At 38.3% G+C, this 17,883-nt stretch overlaps 1 protein-coding gene across 1 annotated transcript in view; it reads right to left on the bottom strand.

Moving 5' to 3' along the window:
* Nucleotides 1-3,931: 3,931 nt before the first annotated feature.
* The window catches only part of SGPP2 (sphingosine-1-phosphate phosphatase 2), a gene marked incomplete at its 5' end in the record, with an annotated part of 81,307 nt that continues 67,355 nt past the window's right edge, over nucleotides 3,932-17,883 (bottom strand). Inside the window, 2 exons of the mRNA XM_084639716.1 lie at nucleotides 3,932-5,123; nucleotides 16,505-16,594. Coding sequence (XP_084495842.1) covers nucleotides 4,578-5,123; nucleotides 16,505-16,594 — 636 coding nt within the window. The 3' untranslated portion in view covers nucleotides 3,932-4,577. The remainder of the gene's footprint in view (nucleotides 5,124-16,504; nucleotides 16,595-17,883) is intronic.

Here is a 17,883-nt window from a genome sequence, read left to right on the forward strand (position 1 = left end):
TGAGTTAAAACTTCAATGAGACTGATGGGTAGGAACGCACCCTTCAATTAAGATAGTTGTAAGACCCATTTAAGGGGCTGACACCTAAAATAAGTCCTAACAGACTCTGCTGGGAAACTACCATCACTTAGGCTAAGGGTTTGACTAGGGATTGTGATCAGGTGGGGAGTGAGAGAGAGAAGCACAGGCAAAAAGCAAGAAAGCCACCAGTAGCCTATGAGCACAGTGTGACCCTGGGAAAATCTAGAGCGAGAGCTTTTGGGTCTGTTGTCTAAAGAGGCTTGGAGCTGTAAGCTAAGAAGCTGTTCCTTTTGTTCTTGGTTCCTCCTGTATTTGGAGAAGGTGGACTTTGTATATTCCTTGTAAATAAGATTGTATCAAAGGGAATACCAGACTCCATCAATTTCTACTTCCAACTGGAATATCCAAAATTTGACTAGTTACTCTGGTTGAAGTGCAGCCACACTATCTTTGGCAAGATTACCAGCAAGCAACAAAGCCATGTAGCACCATCTACAGAAGTAGCGTTTGCAGTGTGGGCATTTGTTGAGCAAGAACTAGACCTTCTATGTATGTCACCGAACAGTTATTAGACAATTTTTGTCCATCACAGCCAAATAACTGTGGATCTGAATCAGTGACACAAGGTATTAAACTCAGGTGTGTCTTAGGTCTGCCTGTGTTAGGAATCATCTCCCACCTCTAATGCCTGATATCCAATCACAGAGAAATAGCTGCATACTAGGAGAGTTTCTAAAGAAGGCCTCACTTCACAGTTGGTCACATACACTGCAGAGGACCATGTGAAGTCATAATAATGAGCATGTGTGTTAAACTGAGCAGTAGAGAGGGAGGGCAGGGAATGTGCAGGATCCTTTCCAAAATTATTTTTAAATACAGAAAAGAGAAGTTTTTCTACTATTTTGATCCAATCCTTTTAAAAAAAAAAAAAGATTTAGTACTTGGACTAATGGCTGCAATGTCTTACTGAGACACTGGAAAATCAGTACCACACAACAGAGACTGAATATTTTCACTTGATTGTGCCCAACAGCTGTGCAGGAAAAGAGCACATGTAGTTTGAGGAAGAGAGGGGATTTACTTGAGGCTATTTGGAACCCTATTATGGACTTTTTAGGTAACACAGTTGTTGATCCTGAGACATGTTTTTGTTTATTGCCACCATGTTCTTGGCTATAAATTGGCACTAACCTCATGCTGTTTTACACATGAGGGCTCATGCAGGGTTGATTGTGACTTGATACCACAATTGTAGAAGTGTTAAACCTCAATTATGCTTGGTTCTAAGTGGCATTTAAAATTGTTAGCTAGTGCTGTTTAATAAAAATAACCATAATCTAGACTAGTTATGCAGAGGGATTTTCTACTCTCTAACATTTAGGCCCACTATTAATCACTGCTACCATAATTAAAGGTTTGCACACCGAATTAAAAAAACATTTAATTTTCTGTGGCTAGCATATTTATGCGGTTTGGTAGGCTTTTTTAATTCTTCTTCCAATCTTTATTAACATCTTGCTGGGATAGTTGTAACTACAGAACATCTACATTAGTGACCATAACAGGTCTACTGTGGGAGATTATAGGTTTACTGCAGATGGAGGTGGCAATGGATTGCACAGGTCATGGTCACGTTTCAAACGGCAAGCCATTTCCCTGCTATATCAACCAATTTCAAAGATTAATAAAGATGTGTGGCAAGTTACAAAGTAAATAAAACCCACCAAGCTTTTGGAAATATATTTATTTTAAAGTTTGAGGCAAACCAGGTAGGACTTCTGGAAGAGAACAGTTTGTAGGGGTTGCATAAATCACAGGCAACTGAATGCTACAAAAAATAGAAATGTCCACATACTTTATAAATCCAAGCCTATATATATATAATAATAAAAGATTGATAGCAAAGAATAGCCACCGTTCAGAAAAGCAATATTTTAACTAAAACCATATGAAAGACCCAGCTAAACTTAAGCCACTTTTTGAGTCTAGTTGACTTAGTGTTATGAGTTAAGGAACTTCCACTTATTGTACCTTTTTTCTGCTTTAGTCCCTTCCACTATGACATGAAATAACACCTCCACAGGGCTTCAGATCTTTTGCCTTCATGCAGCCCTATATCATAAAATTCCTTTATTGGAAGGTGTTTTAAGGTACTTCTTGTGGTGTAGCGGTGAAGTGCAGCTTGATTTAGCTACAGTCTTCTATACATTTTGGTACTGAAGTGTTCATATTTACTAAACTGCTCTTAAATTTTGGGTAGGCTGTGTGTGTGTACACAATTCTAAATTCAGTTAAACCACGGCCCTTATGAATCTAAAGAGAAGCGCTGTATTTAAAATGTCAGCTTGTATCTCCTATTCTCCTGGAGTGGTTGCTAACTTTTTCTAAAAGCAAGAATTGCTTCCAAGTCTATTCAGTGGCGATCAGGGCAAAGCCATACTGTTTGAATACATTAATCTAAAACTAGCCAACCACTGGCCATTCGCCCTATTTACATTCTTCTTCTACATTTACTGCTGCTCACAAATTTAAAAAAAGCAGTGGCCAACAGGAAAGAGTGATGGCTCTACTTCTTATAAATTATCTAAGAAAAAGGCCCCCAGGCCATGCTTTCAGTTCTAAATGCAACAGTATAATGTGTAGGTTGGCACATTCATAATATGGGGGGGGGAGAGTATAGGAGGAGTCAAGGTCCAGCAGCATTACCCATTTTTTTTTTTTTAACCACAATCACAGCTGAACTTCTAGCAGCTTATTGGTGCAATCTGTAATACTTTTTAGTAGCCTGGAAGTCACAGCAGCAGCAGACACCCTTAACTATTAATGGTTAAGAACATGACTATTCTTGTGTACTAATGCAAGATACATAGAAGACAAATAATAGTGGAGCCTAGCATCAGAAATGTATGGCCATTGTATCAGTGTATTTTATGGTCACTTGAATATTAATACTCAGCACTTTCCATAATACACTTCAAACACTAATTAGTCCTCACAACATCCCTGTGAGGTAGGCAGACATTATTGTTGCACTTTTACAGATGGGGGAGCTGAGGCAAGGTGGATAAGTGACTTGCCCAAGAGGGGAATCCATGTCAGGTGCAATATTGATTCAGGAGAATGTGGCTCCCAGTTGTGTACTCACTTCCCTAGTTGAAGCATAGCCAAGCAGAATTTTCAGTAACACTTCAGTCACATTTTTGGTATGAAACACAAAAGAAAAAAAGTTACCGGTAGTTCTTTGAAGAATTCCAATAGGTAAAACAAGTCTTAACAAGGAAAGCTGTCTGTACGGAGAAGACGGATTACGTCAAGTAGCAAGGACAAAAAGTGTCATAAAATTTCAACATTTAACAATTAAGAGCAGTCACAAGGGAAACACACACATGTAACCTTATCTAGGTTTATGGTTTCTGTGCATGTTAATTCCCAAGGGCATCTATTCAGAGAGCCTGATATGTTAGTCAGCAGGACACTTCCACTGAATCCATGCCAGTTTTAAAGTGCAGCTTCATAGCAGCATCAGGCCCTACATCATTTCCAGCCATTTTGGTTTTGGCTAACCACCCACTTAGCCAGGCTTAATTCTTTCTGATCACTTCTAATTTCCTGCTACCTTCCCTCTGGATTTGCCCCCCTCAGCAACTTCTTCCTTTGGCTGCCCAATTACCCAGGAGAACACAATATTGAGCACTGATAGGCTGGAGAGTGAAGCTTTAATACAGTGGTTCTCAAACTTTTGTACTGGTGAACCCTTTCAAATAGCAAGCCTCCAAATGCAACTCCCCTTATAAATTAAACACTTGTTTATATATTTAACACCATTATAAATGCTGGAGGCAAAGTAGGGTTTGGGGTGGAGGCTGACAGCTTGCAACCCCCTGAGGGGTCCCGACCTCAGTTTGAGGACCCCTGCTTTAATACTAGATTGGCAGCTTCTTCCCCACATGAGGCCTCCTCAACCGTGCTGCACACACGTGCATGCTTTTTTTTCCCCCTCCTTAATAGTAGTATTTTCACTAACCCCAATTCCTGACCACTGTGGAGCTGGTTCTGTCCCTGCAGCAGAATTGCTCTCTCGCATCTGCTACACCCTACATGGCATGCATAAAATAGAATCCCTTACTTGAAGCGTGGGAGACCAGCAGGGATTGCAGATGCCATGAGGGGAACCTACCCTATCTCCAGCCATGTGACCATCCCCTGAGTGATGTTTCCAAAACGGAGGAGTGAAGGACTGAGGCTGAACCCTGAGTGACACAACACTGATACTGTAGCACGTGCTGACTTTTTGGAAAGTAAACAAAAGCCATATAAACAGGAGTTCTTGTTTTTGTACTCGTCATACTAACCACCTGGATCACAGATCTGTAGCTGTGGGTACAGACTAGCCAATAATTTCTAATCTTAAATTATTTACATTCAGTGATTCCTTGGGATATTCAATAGTAGGTATTTTACACCAGTGCAGAAAGGTCAAATCTTTACCTTTGTGTAAATTTTTTTGTATCTCTAACATGGTTTTGCCGTAAATTATTTCTAACAATGCACTGCACTCATATTAATCCTAATAGCTCATGCAACAATGGGACAAGCACTGTAGCACTGAAGCCAACAGAAGAATATGTTATAAATTTGTAGGGCACTTCTATTTCCAGTCGTCGCCTGGCTTCTAGATCGTTGACCGAAACCTGGTACCTAGAACACAACACACGGAGGGCCATGCCTTTGATGAAATAACGTGTAACCAAGAGAATAAAAATCCCTACTAAGAACTTTGCCAGCACCACCATCATCATCTCACTGATTGGAGGAAAGCTGAGGAGGAGAAGACTTTTGTTGGGATAGTTTGGTGCTGCACATAGGTTATTTAACCAGAATCCTATGGTTGCTCCAGCTCCTGCACCAAGGACAGTAGTTGTGTCTGCTCGGGTAGGGCTGTAATTCTCTAGTTTGGGATAGTTGTAACATAGGAGAAGGGGCACAATTATAGAAAGTATAGGGCAGAATGGACTAGTTAACATCAAGTGGTCTATGATATCCCATGCAGGATATGTGAGTGCAATTAACGCAGCTGAAATCAGAGTTCCACCAATCACATCCTGTAAACACGGGAAATTAAAAAAAAAAAAAAAAAAACCTTGTTAAAACATGGAAGTATAAACAAGTTATCAGACTATCAAGCCAATTTTTCAGTTCAAAAGTGGGGAGTAAATTAGGAAGGTGCAGTCTCTTTACATTTAAATTTCCTTTTTTATTTTTTAAATGTATACTCTAAGATTGAACACGCTATGTTTTTTTTCCCCAAAAATACAGTTAACTACGAAGTAAAGCAGTAATATAGTGAGAAACAGGAACATTAACAGCATCAAGTATCTTATTTTTTCAAATGAACATGTATCCTGTCCTTCCTCCTCCTTCCCCTCCCCCCCACACCAGTCCAGTGCACTAATAATGAATTACTTGCCAAAAAGAGAAATAACAGAGTGTTCAGCTAAAAATGTGATCCGACTGGCTGCAATTCCCTCAGTGCTTCATAAGAGGTTATACAGCAAAACAGACCTTTTATCTTGGCCACATAAAGATTCTATCTACCCAAATTCCCTCTGCAGTGTCAGTTGGCTAGTGTTTTTCACTTATTGCCCAATGATAAACTGCAGCATTTCAGTACTGGCTGAAGTCAAAACTGCTGACTTCCAAATTCATGCCTAAGTACTGAGCTAACTGCCATCCTATATGTTTTTAATAGACATTTCTGGTCTCCGCTGTGTAACAGGCCATCATCATAACTTCTGACAATCATCAGCAATTATTTTCTGAGTTTACTTTCTGTTAATTACAATTTTTCAGTTACTTCATGATTTAACAACACTGCATTTAACTTTGTTATTCTGGACTCTTTTAGCACACTTCAGACATTGACACAACCCTGCAAAAGCCCGTTGGTTTGCACACTGCTTTTTAAACAAGGGAGATAGGAGAAGCGCTGTACAGGGCCAATGTACTCAGTGGGCAGAGCTTTGCAGGCCCTACATTCTAGAACACTGCTACAGGTGATCAGGATGAACCAGGTTGGCCACATTAATGCACATTTGAAGCCCCATTTCTTTAGATATGAAAGAAACCTTTCCCTGAGCAAAGGAATATATTAGCTAAACAAGTGTCCCTCTTTCAGGCTTAATTCATTGTTAAATGTAGTGTTGTGTAGCCAGAGTCAAGATCCTATGCTAAAGAGTGGATGTATAAACACAGATTAGATACACAGATTTATGAGAGACAAAACAAAGTATACATTGGCCCTGATCCTTCTTGTCTCACACATGTGAGTATTCCTCTTGACTTCAGAGAGGATTTTTTCCTCCTGAGTAGGATAAGCAAGATTTTACCCATTGTCAGGGTAGATAAAAATCAATGATCTTTAAAAAATAAAAAATAAAAAAAATCAGGTTTTTTGATTGCTTTTTTTCCCCTCAAAAAGCATTTTATCTAAAGATAGTTTTAATTAAGATACATTATCGCTCAAAGACATCTCATCAGGGAATAGGGATCATAAATTCTAATTCTATAGTATGAGACAATATATTCATGTAATGTTTAAGAAAAGTTTTGTAAATGAGTTCCAATAGTTCCTGGATTAGGGGACCCAATCTTATGGGGTTCCACAGGCTTCTGTATAGATTATTTAGGTTAATCTTTCTATCTACCCAATGGGATTCAGTGCTCAGGCTAGAAGATACAGTCAGAAATGCTTAGTTTTGCAGTTCTCAAACTATGGATTTGTGTCTCCAGAGGTAACATGCTTATTAACAGCAAAAATGTTTTAAAATAAATAAATAATATAGAGAGGTGAGAAATAACAGACCTATTGCCCCTCTGCAAATTTGTGTACGCAGAGTCAATCCCTTACCTCTTTCTAAAAGTGCAAAGTTTCAAAAAGTCCAATGAAGAGAAGATTGTTGGGGCGGAATAGATCTGGACAAGGAGAAGTCTGGATATAGAGGTGAGAAGCGAGGGAAGTATGCTTGTTTTGTTAAAATATTATGTTTGCCATTGAAGGAAAAAATTCAGAATACTTAATGTTATTTTAGTTAAATAAAACAATTTAAATATCCGTTTCATGATGTTTTCCTCCTAATATAGCATGGCAAGAAAATCCTCCAAATATTAATGATTAACCTGTTGTAGAAAACCATGATTAAATCGAGTCTTCCTGATTAGTGATTTAAACCATGATTTAAATCAATTTGATCTAAATCAAATCCACCCTGCCCCTTGTACACTTGCTTTTTGAGAGCCAGTTAACTTCTGATAATTAATTAAATGGGAGAAACTATTTGCATGACTTAGTTTCAGGATCTCTATTAAAACAAGTTTAAACAGCAGATTTCTATTAATTCAAACCTTTCCCCACCCATAATCCCAAAGCTAATTTCATTCCATGGCAAAAGGATTATGATTTCTTCTTTTGCACAAGCAGGAGAAAGGTTATATGGTTCCTTTAACAAAAGAAACTTTATATTAAATTTGAGGGGGGAAACAACTGCAGAGATATGAGACAATGTAAAATATTTAAATGATGCATTTCTCTAGTTTGGCTGGGCACAGGCTCCTTTAGGCAATAACAATGCATAAGAACTCTTCTTATAGCCGTAATTGAAGTCTGGATTGTTAGTTAATTGCCTGAGGCAAGACCATGGAGGTTAAAACCTAATTTATTAAGGGAAATAAATAAGCTGCTTTGAGGACTTTTATAAAACTGTTGTCAACAGTGATACTGGGAAAGGAGACACATGCTACCCTGTGACAAACACTCTTACTGAAGTTTTGCAGCCTGCTGCAGGTAGGAAGGTCAAAAGCAATACAGACATTATTTTCCTCATAAATACTGTTCTAGTATCATTATCTAGCTGAAGAACCTGCATAAATAGCGGACTCAGTGTAATACTGCAAAAGCGCGAGTCAAGTAAATACTAAAAATTCCCTGGTTTCACAAGATCATAACTTTCTGAAAAGTTCTTTACAATTGAAAATTTCTATGCTTGGTCATAGCCCATAGGTGAATTGTTTTTGAGCAAACTCCATTTAGAATCATCAAGGCTGGATTTTTTTTTTTCCAGAAATATTTTGTGACAAGCACATAACTCAAACATGGGTGAATGTTAGAGGCTGAGAATTTTCACATGCTAGGTTCCAAGCAAATTTGAAATTAAAAAAAAAATTATTCAAAGAATCATTTTTGCATATGCTCAGTACCAGTTTCCATTAAGTTTAGTATTACAATTACAAGAAAATTATGTAAATACATAATAGTGATGTTGCTTACCAAGATGCAACTTGGCATTGCTGTTTTATTATCAAGGATCCACAGTAACTGTAAACTGTTATCAATAAAGGGATTATTAACACTTAATATGCTAATGCTCTACTTGATCTAGCATAGAAGGTCCTGGCCTGAGAATCAGGATGCCTGGGTTATATACCCAAGCTAGACTTACTGGGTGATTTTCCTCAAGATCACTTCACCTCTTCATGCCTCTTTCCCCTCCCATCCTTTGTCTGTCTTATGTATGTAGGATGTAAGCTGTTTGGGGCAGGGACTCTCATGTTTGTAAAGTACCCAGCACAACGTGGTCCCAATTTCTGTTGCTCAAAATATAGAATCTGATCCTGAAATCGCAGCGTTGTCTACTCTTGCAATTTTAGTCATCAGTTGTGCGACATTTAATGCTTGTCTAAAAACTCCAGCTCCTGGAGTCTTGGGATTGTTTTAGAATCTCAGCTTTCATTTAAAAAAAAATGTTTAGGAAAACAAAGCTTGGAAAAACCAGAAAGCAAATAAAAAGAATCCAACATTTGCTTTAAAAAAAACAAAACAAACAAAAAAAACTACTCCTGACTTTTAAACCAATCATGATTTTTGGGCATGACTCATTATTTTTTTTTTAATACTTGGGGTTGGCAATACTGAAGCAACCAGAAAGTCACCAAAACCTCTCAGTAAATTCAGTGTTGTTGTTTTTAAATAGTTGTAGTTTAATGAATAGCCAAAAAGAGAATCAAGCATCAAAATCACTTATTGCTGTCAAAGCTCAAAAACTGAATGTACACAAATCCAAGTAAGTGGAGAGAAAATCACCAGAGGACCCCTTACAAACAGATCTTTTTATTAAACAACAATAATAAGTTAGACTTAAAGGTCTGAGTGAGTCTAGCTTGCCCGGGCTCAGAGAGTCTCAGTCGTGTCTGCATAGGGAATGATTAGTCACAGTACTTGTCTGTAAACATGCAATGACTTTCTGCATGGTAATAAACACACCTCTTTCTGAACCATTCAGTCACATTAGGGGTGCAAGTCTCTGCTCTAAAGCTGGTGCTTTGGACTGCTAGTAGAACGTGGTTGATAAACTCAGAAATATTGGCTGATGTTGCATTGTCTAATTAACCACACTCATAAACCTAACCAAGAGAATATTATTTACTCATTTGGAACACGGGGTTATTTCAGGCAGAGCTTTCCTACTCAGATAACTATATATGCACCAACTGCAACCTACAGTGGTGCAAGCCTAATCTGAACAATAGATGCATGGGAAGTGGGGAAGGGCCTAATGTGGTATTGACTTTGGTAGCATTCATGCCATATGAAAATCTGTAAAACATTTGCAGTGAATAAACTTCACTTCCCTCCATCCCCCATCAAAAAGAGAGGCTATGATGTGACTTTAAAGGATGGCTATAGAAATCTTAATTCTCCTTCACCTTTTCCTCCTACATTCATTTTACTTGTAGTTTTTCTTTTATGAGTAAATGCAATTTATTTTTGTCTCTATTTGCCAACAGTTAACACTACATAGAAAGAAGAGGAGTACTTGTGGCACCTTAGAGACTAACCAATTTATTTGAGCATAAGTTTTCGTGAGCTACAGCTCACTTCATCTGCTGTGAGCTGTAGCTCACGAAAACTTATGTTCAAATAAATTGGTTAGTCGCTAAGGTGCCACAAGTACTCCTTTTCTTTTTGCGAATACAGACTAACATGGCTGCTACTCTGAAACTACATAGAAAGCGATCCCAGATACTAGATTTCAGGGGCTGAGAGGAAGGAAAGGAAGGTGCTGATGAAAAAGGGTTTAATTGGTTGCTTTAAAAAAACTGAGAGAAATACTGAATTCAATTTCTGCATTCAGGTGCTGGTCATTCTGTTCAGAGCACTCTTTTATTTAGAAATGTGCCTATACAAATGCCATATTTGATCAGCATCAAGCTGGGTGAAACACCATGGAAAAGAAATCTAAGTTTAAAGATCAATGAGATGCAAGGAGAAAAGTTATGCACCTGTTTGTGGCTCTTCATTAACCAAGACTGCCTTTAATTAGCTAATTAGTTACCTAAACTGCAAATATTAAGGCTTATTGGCACACTTAAATCCAAAAAGCTTCTTATACTTTCCAAGGTACATTTCTCCCCCAAATCCTTAGTGGTAACTTCAAGGAATACCTTTGTAAATCTGCATGTGGATTTATGTGAAGTCAGAGATTATTAATTCTTAAAGAATACAATGTAAAAAGGAAGGACTCAGCCTTAGGGGAAATAAGCATATGGTAAAATTCATCCATTTTGCATATGAATAGCTTCTCTTTCCAGTTAATACCTATTTTGCTACCTACACTATATGATCACTAAAGACTACTTACATTTGGATAATAACTCCTGAACAGAGAACCTCTATTTACTGTGTTGATTAGTTAAAGTTTTTCCTTTGTGCACACTTTTATTCTGTCAGTCATTTCATAATGGAATAAAAGCTTTGTTTCTTATGGGAAACTAGATGAAAAAAATTTGGACTGAAATAATTTGGTATGCTGTACGATAGTGCATATACCAGATGTATTTTCTTCCAGTATACTTTTTTGGTGGGTTTAATTTTGTATGACTAACCTGAGATTTACCTACATGCGCATGTGCGTGTTCACACACACACACATACACACAATTACGGCATGACAGACAAGACTGAACTCCCTCTACAACGATTATAGAGATCTTAACTTGTACATGATTTTTCTGATTAACAGAGACAGTTTTAAATCTTGATCCCAAAGGCTAATAATACTGAGTAAAAAAAAATTTAAGCACCTGAGTAACTTAGAAGCCCAAGACTCATTGAAAGGTTCCTAAGTCCTTAAGTCATTTTTTGAAAATGGACCTTATGCTCCTAAATCATGTAGGTGCTTTTGAAAATATTACCTACAGTCAACAGGAATTTCTTCTAAATATGAGCAATAAACAAGTGAAGCTTATCATTCAAATACATTCTCTAAAAGCTCAACATTGTATATAAAAAGATGTTTATTACTATTTAGATTTTTTTTATTGGGCCAACTTCTATTGTGGGGGAGTGAGACTAGCTCTTGAGCTTACACAGAGCTCTTTTTCAGGTCTATCTTGGGGGGAGACCCATGTCTCAAGAAAGCCAATCCTATTTCATCTTGGGTATGCTTTTGCTTACTTTAATTCCTCTGATTGTTTTGTTTGGATATGACATTCTACCACACTGCTTGTCCCAAATTATTGAATAATATTTGCTACATACAAATATTGGACTGCCTTTCCACGGTGGGTGAAATGACCCATAGTTTGTATGTCAGTTTGTAAACCACTGAAAATCCCTTCAGGACTAATGGTGCTATCGGGGGGAAAAAAACCAAGATGTAACAGAGAATATAGGTGCATATTGTGGGATGCATATTACAGAACATAATCTGCTTCTTTTCTATGTCTTTGTAATTGTATAATCAGCAATAAATGCATCAATCTTAGATCTATATTTCTTACACAAATTATTTACTTTGTTTTCAGAGGAAACTTTTTCAGAATTAAATAACAAATTACCTTTAGACTTTTCCTTATATACTGGCCAATATTTAGAATAGTATAAGATGATATTGCTTTTTAAATCATGACTGTATACATTGTGAACTGCAGTACTGATAACCTGTTGCAAGATTAAATGTGGCTCTCAAGTGACTGTCTGCTTCTACCATCTCATGTCGCTCCAGTGGTGCAACTGGTTAGTGTACAGTACTTATAAAACCGTACTTGACTGAGCAATGCTGAGGTTGTGAGTTTGAGCCTCACCTGGAGCAGGTGTTTTATGGGTATGGAATTCTCTGGCCTGTTTTGAGGAAGTCCAATGAATCCAAACAGGCAAGAGGGTCCCTCTGGCCTCAAAAATCAATGGACACTCACAAGGGGTGTGTGAGCTTTAAGCAATTAATGACTGTAAATAGCTTCCCTAGCTGCGTGTTTTGGGGGGGAGGGATAGCTCAGTGGTTTGAGCATTAGCCTGCTAAACCCAGGGTTGTGAGTTCAATCCTTGAGGGGGCCATTTGGGATCTGGGGCAAAAATTGGGGATTGGTCCTGCTTTGAGCAGGGGGTTGGACTAGATAACCTCCTGCGGTCCCTTCCAACCCTGATATTCTATGATTCTTGGAGACAGGAATGTATGCATTATGGTCAAGGGGAAACTGAGCTCTGCTCTGATCACTAATGCAAAATGGGTTAGTTTGATGCATTAGAAAATTCCCAATGCTGGCACTGAAGGGTTAAAAGGATGAAAGTCTTCCCACTGTGTACGTTTAGTGTTGTCTGTGATGTGATTCCTTATGCCTCTGTGTCATACTGTCCCACAAATGAAAGTCAGCATGCATAGTTTTCAAATCCTAGTAGATGTAGATGAATTTTGTCCCCTCCCCCACACCTATTCTACTGATCTTTAGACAGTGCACCAAGTCCTGTTTGCCTCACTCCTGCAAATGAAGTAAGTGATCAAGGATATCAGGAGTTGGCTCAGTTTTCAGGCACAGAATCTGGGGGAGATTTTCATAGATACCATTGGAGGTAGGCCCCAACTCCCATTGACTCTTGATTGGAGCACCTAATTGCCCTTTATGCCTTTTAAAACTTCCTCCTAATTACGGAATCTCTGCAGAAAAGTTAATCAAGAGTTTGGTTGTGCCTTTGAGTGACAGTTTCTCTGATTTACATACAGAACATCACTAATTCCTACTTTGCTAGTTCTTCACACCCTATAATTTGCAATCCCCCAAAAGAGTGGCATCTCCCCACTTCTCAACCAAGGTTCATTATTAGCAGATGTTGTAGAAGTTTCTCATAATAGTAGGGGTGCTGGAACAATTTGTATAGTGAGGGTGCTGAGGGCCATTGAACCAAACTTAAACCCTGTATATAATGGAAACCACTTCAAGACAGGAGGTGCAGCAGCACCTCCAGCACCCCTAATTCCAGCACCTATGCATATTAGTTAGGGCTTCTCTAGACTAACAAGCTACTCTAGTTAACTATACTAGTTAAAGCAGTACAACCCCCTAGAGTGTAAATTCAGTTATTAGTAAAAAGATGCTTTTACACCAGTATAGCTATTCCCATCCTGTATGGGGAATAACTATAATGGCGTAAGTCACCATAATCCACATTAGTCCTTTTGCAGGTATAACTATTTCAATAAAATAAACACACACACAAACCACCATGCTCCTAACCAAAATAGTTCTACCAGTAAAACTGCAAGTATACATCAGACCTTAGATTTCCTTACTTTTACAGCCTACAGTACAATGCATTTATTACATTGTGTGCTATTATTAAAACTCAAAGAAACCAAGTAAATCTCAGTGGTTTGAGCATTGGCCTGCTAAACCCAGGGTTGTGAGTTCAATCCTTGAGGGGGCCATTTAGGGATCTGGGGCAAAAATTGGGGATTGGTCCTGCTTTGAGCAGGGGGTTGGACTAGATGACGTCTTGAGGTCCCTTCCAACCCTGATATTCTATGATTCTATGAAATCCTGTGTTGCAATATTCTTGCTAATTTTTGTAAATTACATGTGTTCATTCACTTGCTAAATTTGAGGAAATTCAGTAAACCTCAGTGAATCAGCATGTTTTGTGTGAATATTTGCTTGAAGAAAATATTCATTTCCCTACAGATGTGTTCATGCACCTTCAGTGTTAGTTTTCCATCAATAGTCCAGTGGGAAATTTAGGTGGACAAAACCTTTGAGGGGAGTAAACTGAGCTCAAATGTGATCATTTGTACCAGAAACCCGATTCTAAGAATTATTGTTTCTGCTTCCTGATGAACATAAAATGAGACCTGTGTCCAAACTTGGATGTCGAATACTGAATAATTGCACTGAACCACTTGAGGAGCAGTTTTCAGACAAAGTTATTCATAGAAATTTGGCAAATTGTTCTCAATATTTTACTCATTATCCCAGAAGAATCTTAAGTTGCATGTGGCCAGTTTGTGAACAGAAAGAGGTTATATTTATGAAATAATTATTCTATGTGAATTATTTCCTCAACTCCACTCACTCCCATGCCATTTTTAAGACGGTTTCAGAGTAACAGCCGTGTTAGTCTGTATTCGCAAAAAGAAAAGGAGGACTTGTGGCACCTTAGAGACTAACCAATTTATTTGAGCATAAGCTTTCGTTGGTTAGTCTCTAAGGTGCCACAAGTACTCATTTTCTTTTTAAGACGAAGACTCTACGGAAATATGTTTCTCGCTGTTAAACTAAGGAGTTGGGGTTTAGAGGCAATCTGAGATAGGCACAAAGGGCTTTTTCTTTTTTACCCCAATTTAGAAAAGTCTCTTTCATTATCATGGAACACCAACGGAAATATGCTAAGAATTTTTACTGATTGACTTAGGGTCATCAGTTAAATCTAGACTGGAGACATCCTCTCTTTTTTTAAGACATTGTTTTGATCCAGTAAGGTTGGAAGGAAAGGTCAGGCCATATCTCATGGACAACCACCATTTTATTTATTTATTTACAATGCATCAAATTTATGTCTTCATTACAACTAATACAATTACTTTATTCATAATTCAGAATATACTTCATTACAACTAATACAATATTTCTTCATATACTATGAATGATGTATTATGCAAGTTGAAAATGTTTTCCATTCACTGAATTTCGTATTTAGAAAAGTGCTGCACATCTCTGCTAACTACATACCAATTACCATAAAGCTTCCTGTTATTATGGAGGCCACTAATGACTCCCTAATTAAGGTTTACATTGAGATGTGTACTTAACAGAAAAGTGCTATTTCCCATATGTCATAACCTAACTTAGCTCCACATACCCAAAGAGATTTAACTGAGTTCTGCCTGCACTGAAGGAACAGAAGTAAGTGTCCAGCATGCCTCACTGATTTGGCACTTCAGCACATTACATTTACCTCCTGACTAAATCAATCACTACTTAGTAGTTCTGGAATGCAATCGTGAAACTATCACACACACAATACTGTTACCTTGCTTAAGTACATTTCCTATCAATGCAATCACTGAATGGCCAGGACATCAACAATTAAATGGAGATTCACATTCACACCAACCTCCTCTCACCTGCCTTTTTGCCCAAACACTGTAATACCCAACATTCCACCAGGCTCCTCAGCTGCATGACACATTCTTTTTCAGTTACATATTTATCAGCCAACGTGCAAACATCCAGTTTCTCAAATGCACTCAAATACACAAGTTTAACCCCAAATTCAGCTACATTCAGATATCTCCCTAGAGGAAAATGTATAATGAGTCATTTGTACATGAAAAAGCATGTGGTCAGAATTCAGGTTGTGCATTTGTGTGTGGTTATGAGAAACTGGATGTGTGTATTACGGTTGGTTAGGTATTGGAATTCAAAGGGCGTGTCTTGTGGTGCTGGAGAGTGTGTTTTGGGGGCAGGTATGCACAGTGAGGTTGCTTTGGGTGGAAATATTGCTTAACTAACAATTTCCTGGATTTTTAATGATTGTGTTTGAGAAATGCATTTAGGAAAGTTTTTAAGTTGAAGTTCACAATGCTTTGTGCATGGGATAACCACAGTGACTAGTGCTGGCGCTCCTTCAGAAGTACTAGCTAGTGGCCTAGTCTACAGCCACCTTCTACTTAGTCAAACTGTTAATCAACAGAAAGTAGCTTATGGCCATGGGAGACAGAGTTTCATGGGAGCAGGACCAACAATATGGAAATTGCTAGCAGTTAAAATACCACTTACCTTTCCACATTCAGAGAGAAATGCCAATCCACCTTTTTGTCCTACTGTTCCTAGAAGTACCATTTATGCACTAAAAGAAAAGGAGGACTTGTGGCACCTTAGAGACTAACCAATTTATTTGAGCATGAGCTTTCCTGAGCTACAGCTCACTTCATCGGATGCACTGTCACTGCAATACTATTTCACACACCTAGATCTGTGTGTATGTAAAACATACCGTTTAAAATATATTTTTACATAAAACATTCCAACTTTCCCTCTGGTTGGTAGGGAAGGAAGCCAGAAATTGGCTTTTTTTTACTCATAAGATGTGCTTAGATACTAAGGGGACGGCTGCCAGTAAAATGACACAGACAGAAGGACAGTATATCTTTACCCTTACCAGTACAGTGTGCATTCCAGTGTAAAGTCTGCTGAGACACACCAGAGTAGAAAATACAAATGCTGCCATTAGTCCTAGCACAAGTGGGTACTGTAGAAAGAAAGAGAAATGTTACCAGCATTCAGATTAAGTACATATACTGTCTGTCAGTACCTCAAATAAATTATCCAATGGCCATCACCCACATGGTAATCTAGAATCAGCTCTCGAGTTCTAACGTTCCAGAGAGCTAATGTGTGTCAGAGTTATGCATTCAGGTACTCTCAGGCTGAATGTTGGCAGCACTGTATCATGCTGAAAGCTACTTTATTACCTGTAGCCTGTGGAAGGTCTTAAGAGTCCATTTTCCCCCACTGGAAACTAGGCCTAATGATGGCATGAATGATAAGGCACCTGTAGTTTTTTTTTTTTTCTTAATGGGGGGGGGGGCGGGATGGCTAGCCTAAAACTGTAATCCAGTTATTATAGCAGTCTAACCGGAATACCAAACTTTCTTTTGTCATTTAGGGTTTATATAAGGTTTATTCATTTTATTCTTTCTCAGAATGGCCTTACCAACATGGAATCAACTATTTTAAATTATTTGGTAAAGTATTTTCAGATTACAGAGAGGGGAGAAATGCTTGGTAGAGAACTAGGTTAATGTATTAGCCTTTCACGCCTTCATTCAAATCCTGGCTTAGGTCATCCATGAAAATGAGTCCGATGGCCTCATCTTAGCTCCAAGGGGACATTTGTCTGTATAACAAAAGTCATCACTCGATTGGCACAATTGACTCAGGAGAGTGCCATGACTGGATGGATGGTATGGGGTGATTGTAGGTCAGGTCAGAAATGCTTTTGCAGAGCTGTACGTTTGACAATCTATTTATGTGGCCTCATAGTAAATGTAGTATCCAAGACCCTCCTCTGGAAAGCTTGATCTGCACACACTGATCTGACTCCCTTTAATGCTGTTTTCCTTTCACTTTCCTGAGCCTCGGATTTATCTCCTACATAGAGTATTCCCAATTTATTCTCTCCTCCTCACGTAGTTTAGGGGCTGGTACAGATAAATAATCTATTATTGATGAAGGATTACTAATGATCAATTGCAGCTCTAGGTGACATCAAAGGAATGTACCAGCAGATATTTTCTAATAGAAACCATTTAAAAAGTTGCTTTATGGTGGTCTGTATTTTACAGCAAGTACAATACGGCTCTTCAGAAAAATGTAGGTTGCAATATTAGTGCACAAATTTATATATGGGGTGAAAATAAAGTACTGTAATGAATAAGGTAGTATGGATGTGTACTGCTGTCCTCTGCTGGGCAGGGTCAGAACTACCTAACTGGGTGCCTTGGCCCGGTACTGCTAAAAGATAAAGAAGTTTTCCTT

The sequence above is a fragment of the Lepidochelys olivacea genome (genome assembly GCF_965140295.1).
Source record: "Lepidochelys olivacea isolate rLepOli2 genome assembly, chromosome: 9".
Classification (NCBI taxonomy): Eukaryota; Metazoa; Chordata; order Testudines; family Cheloniidae; genus Lepidochelys; species Lepidochelys olivacea.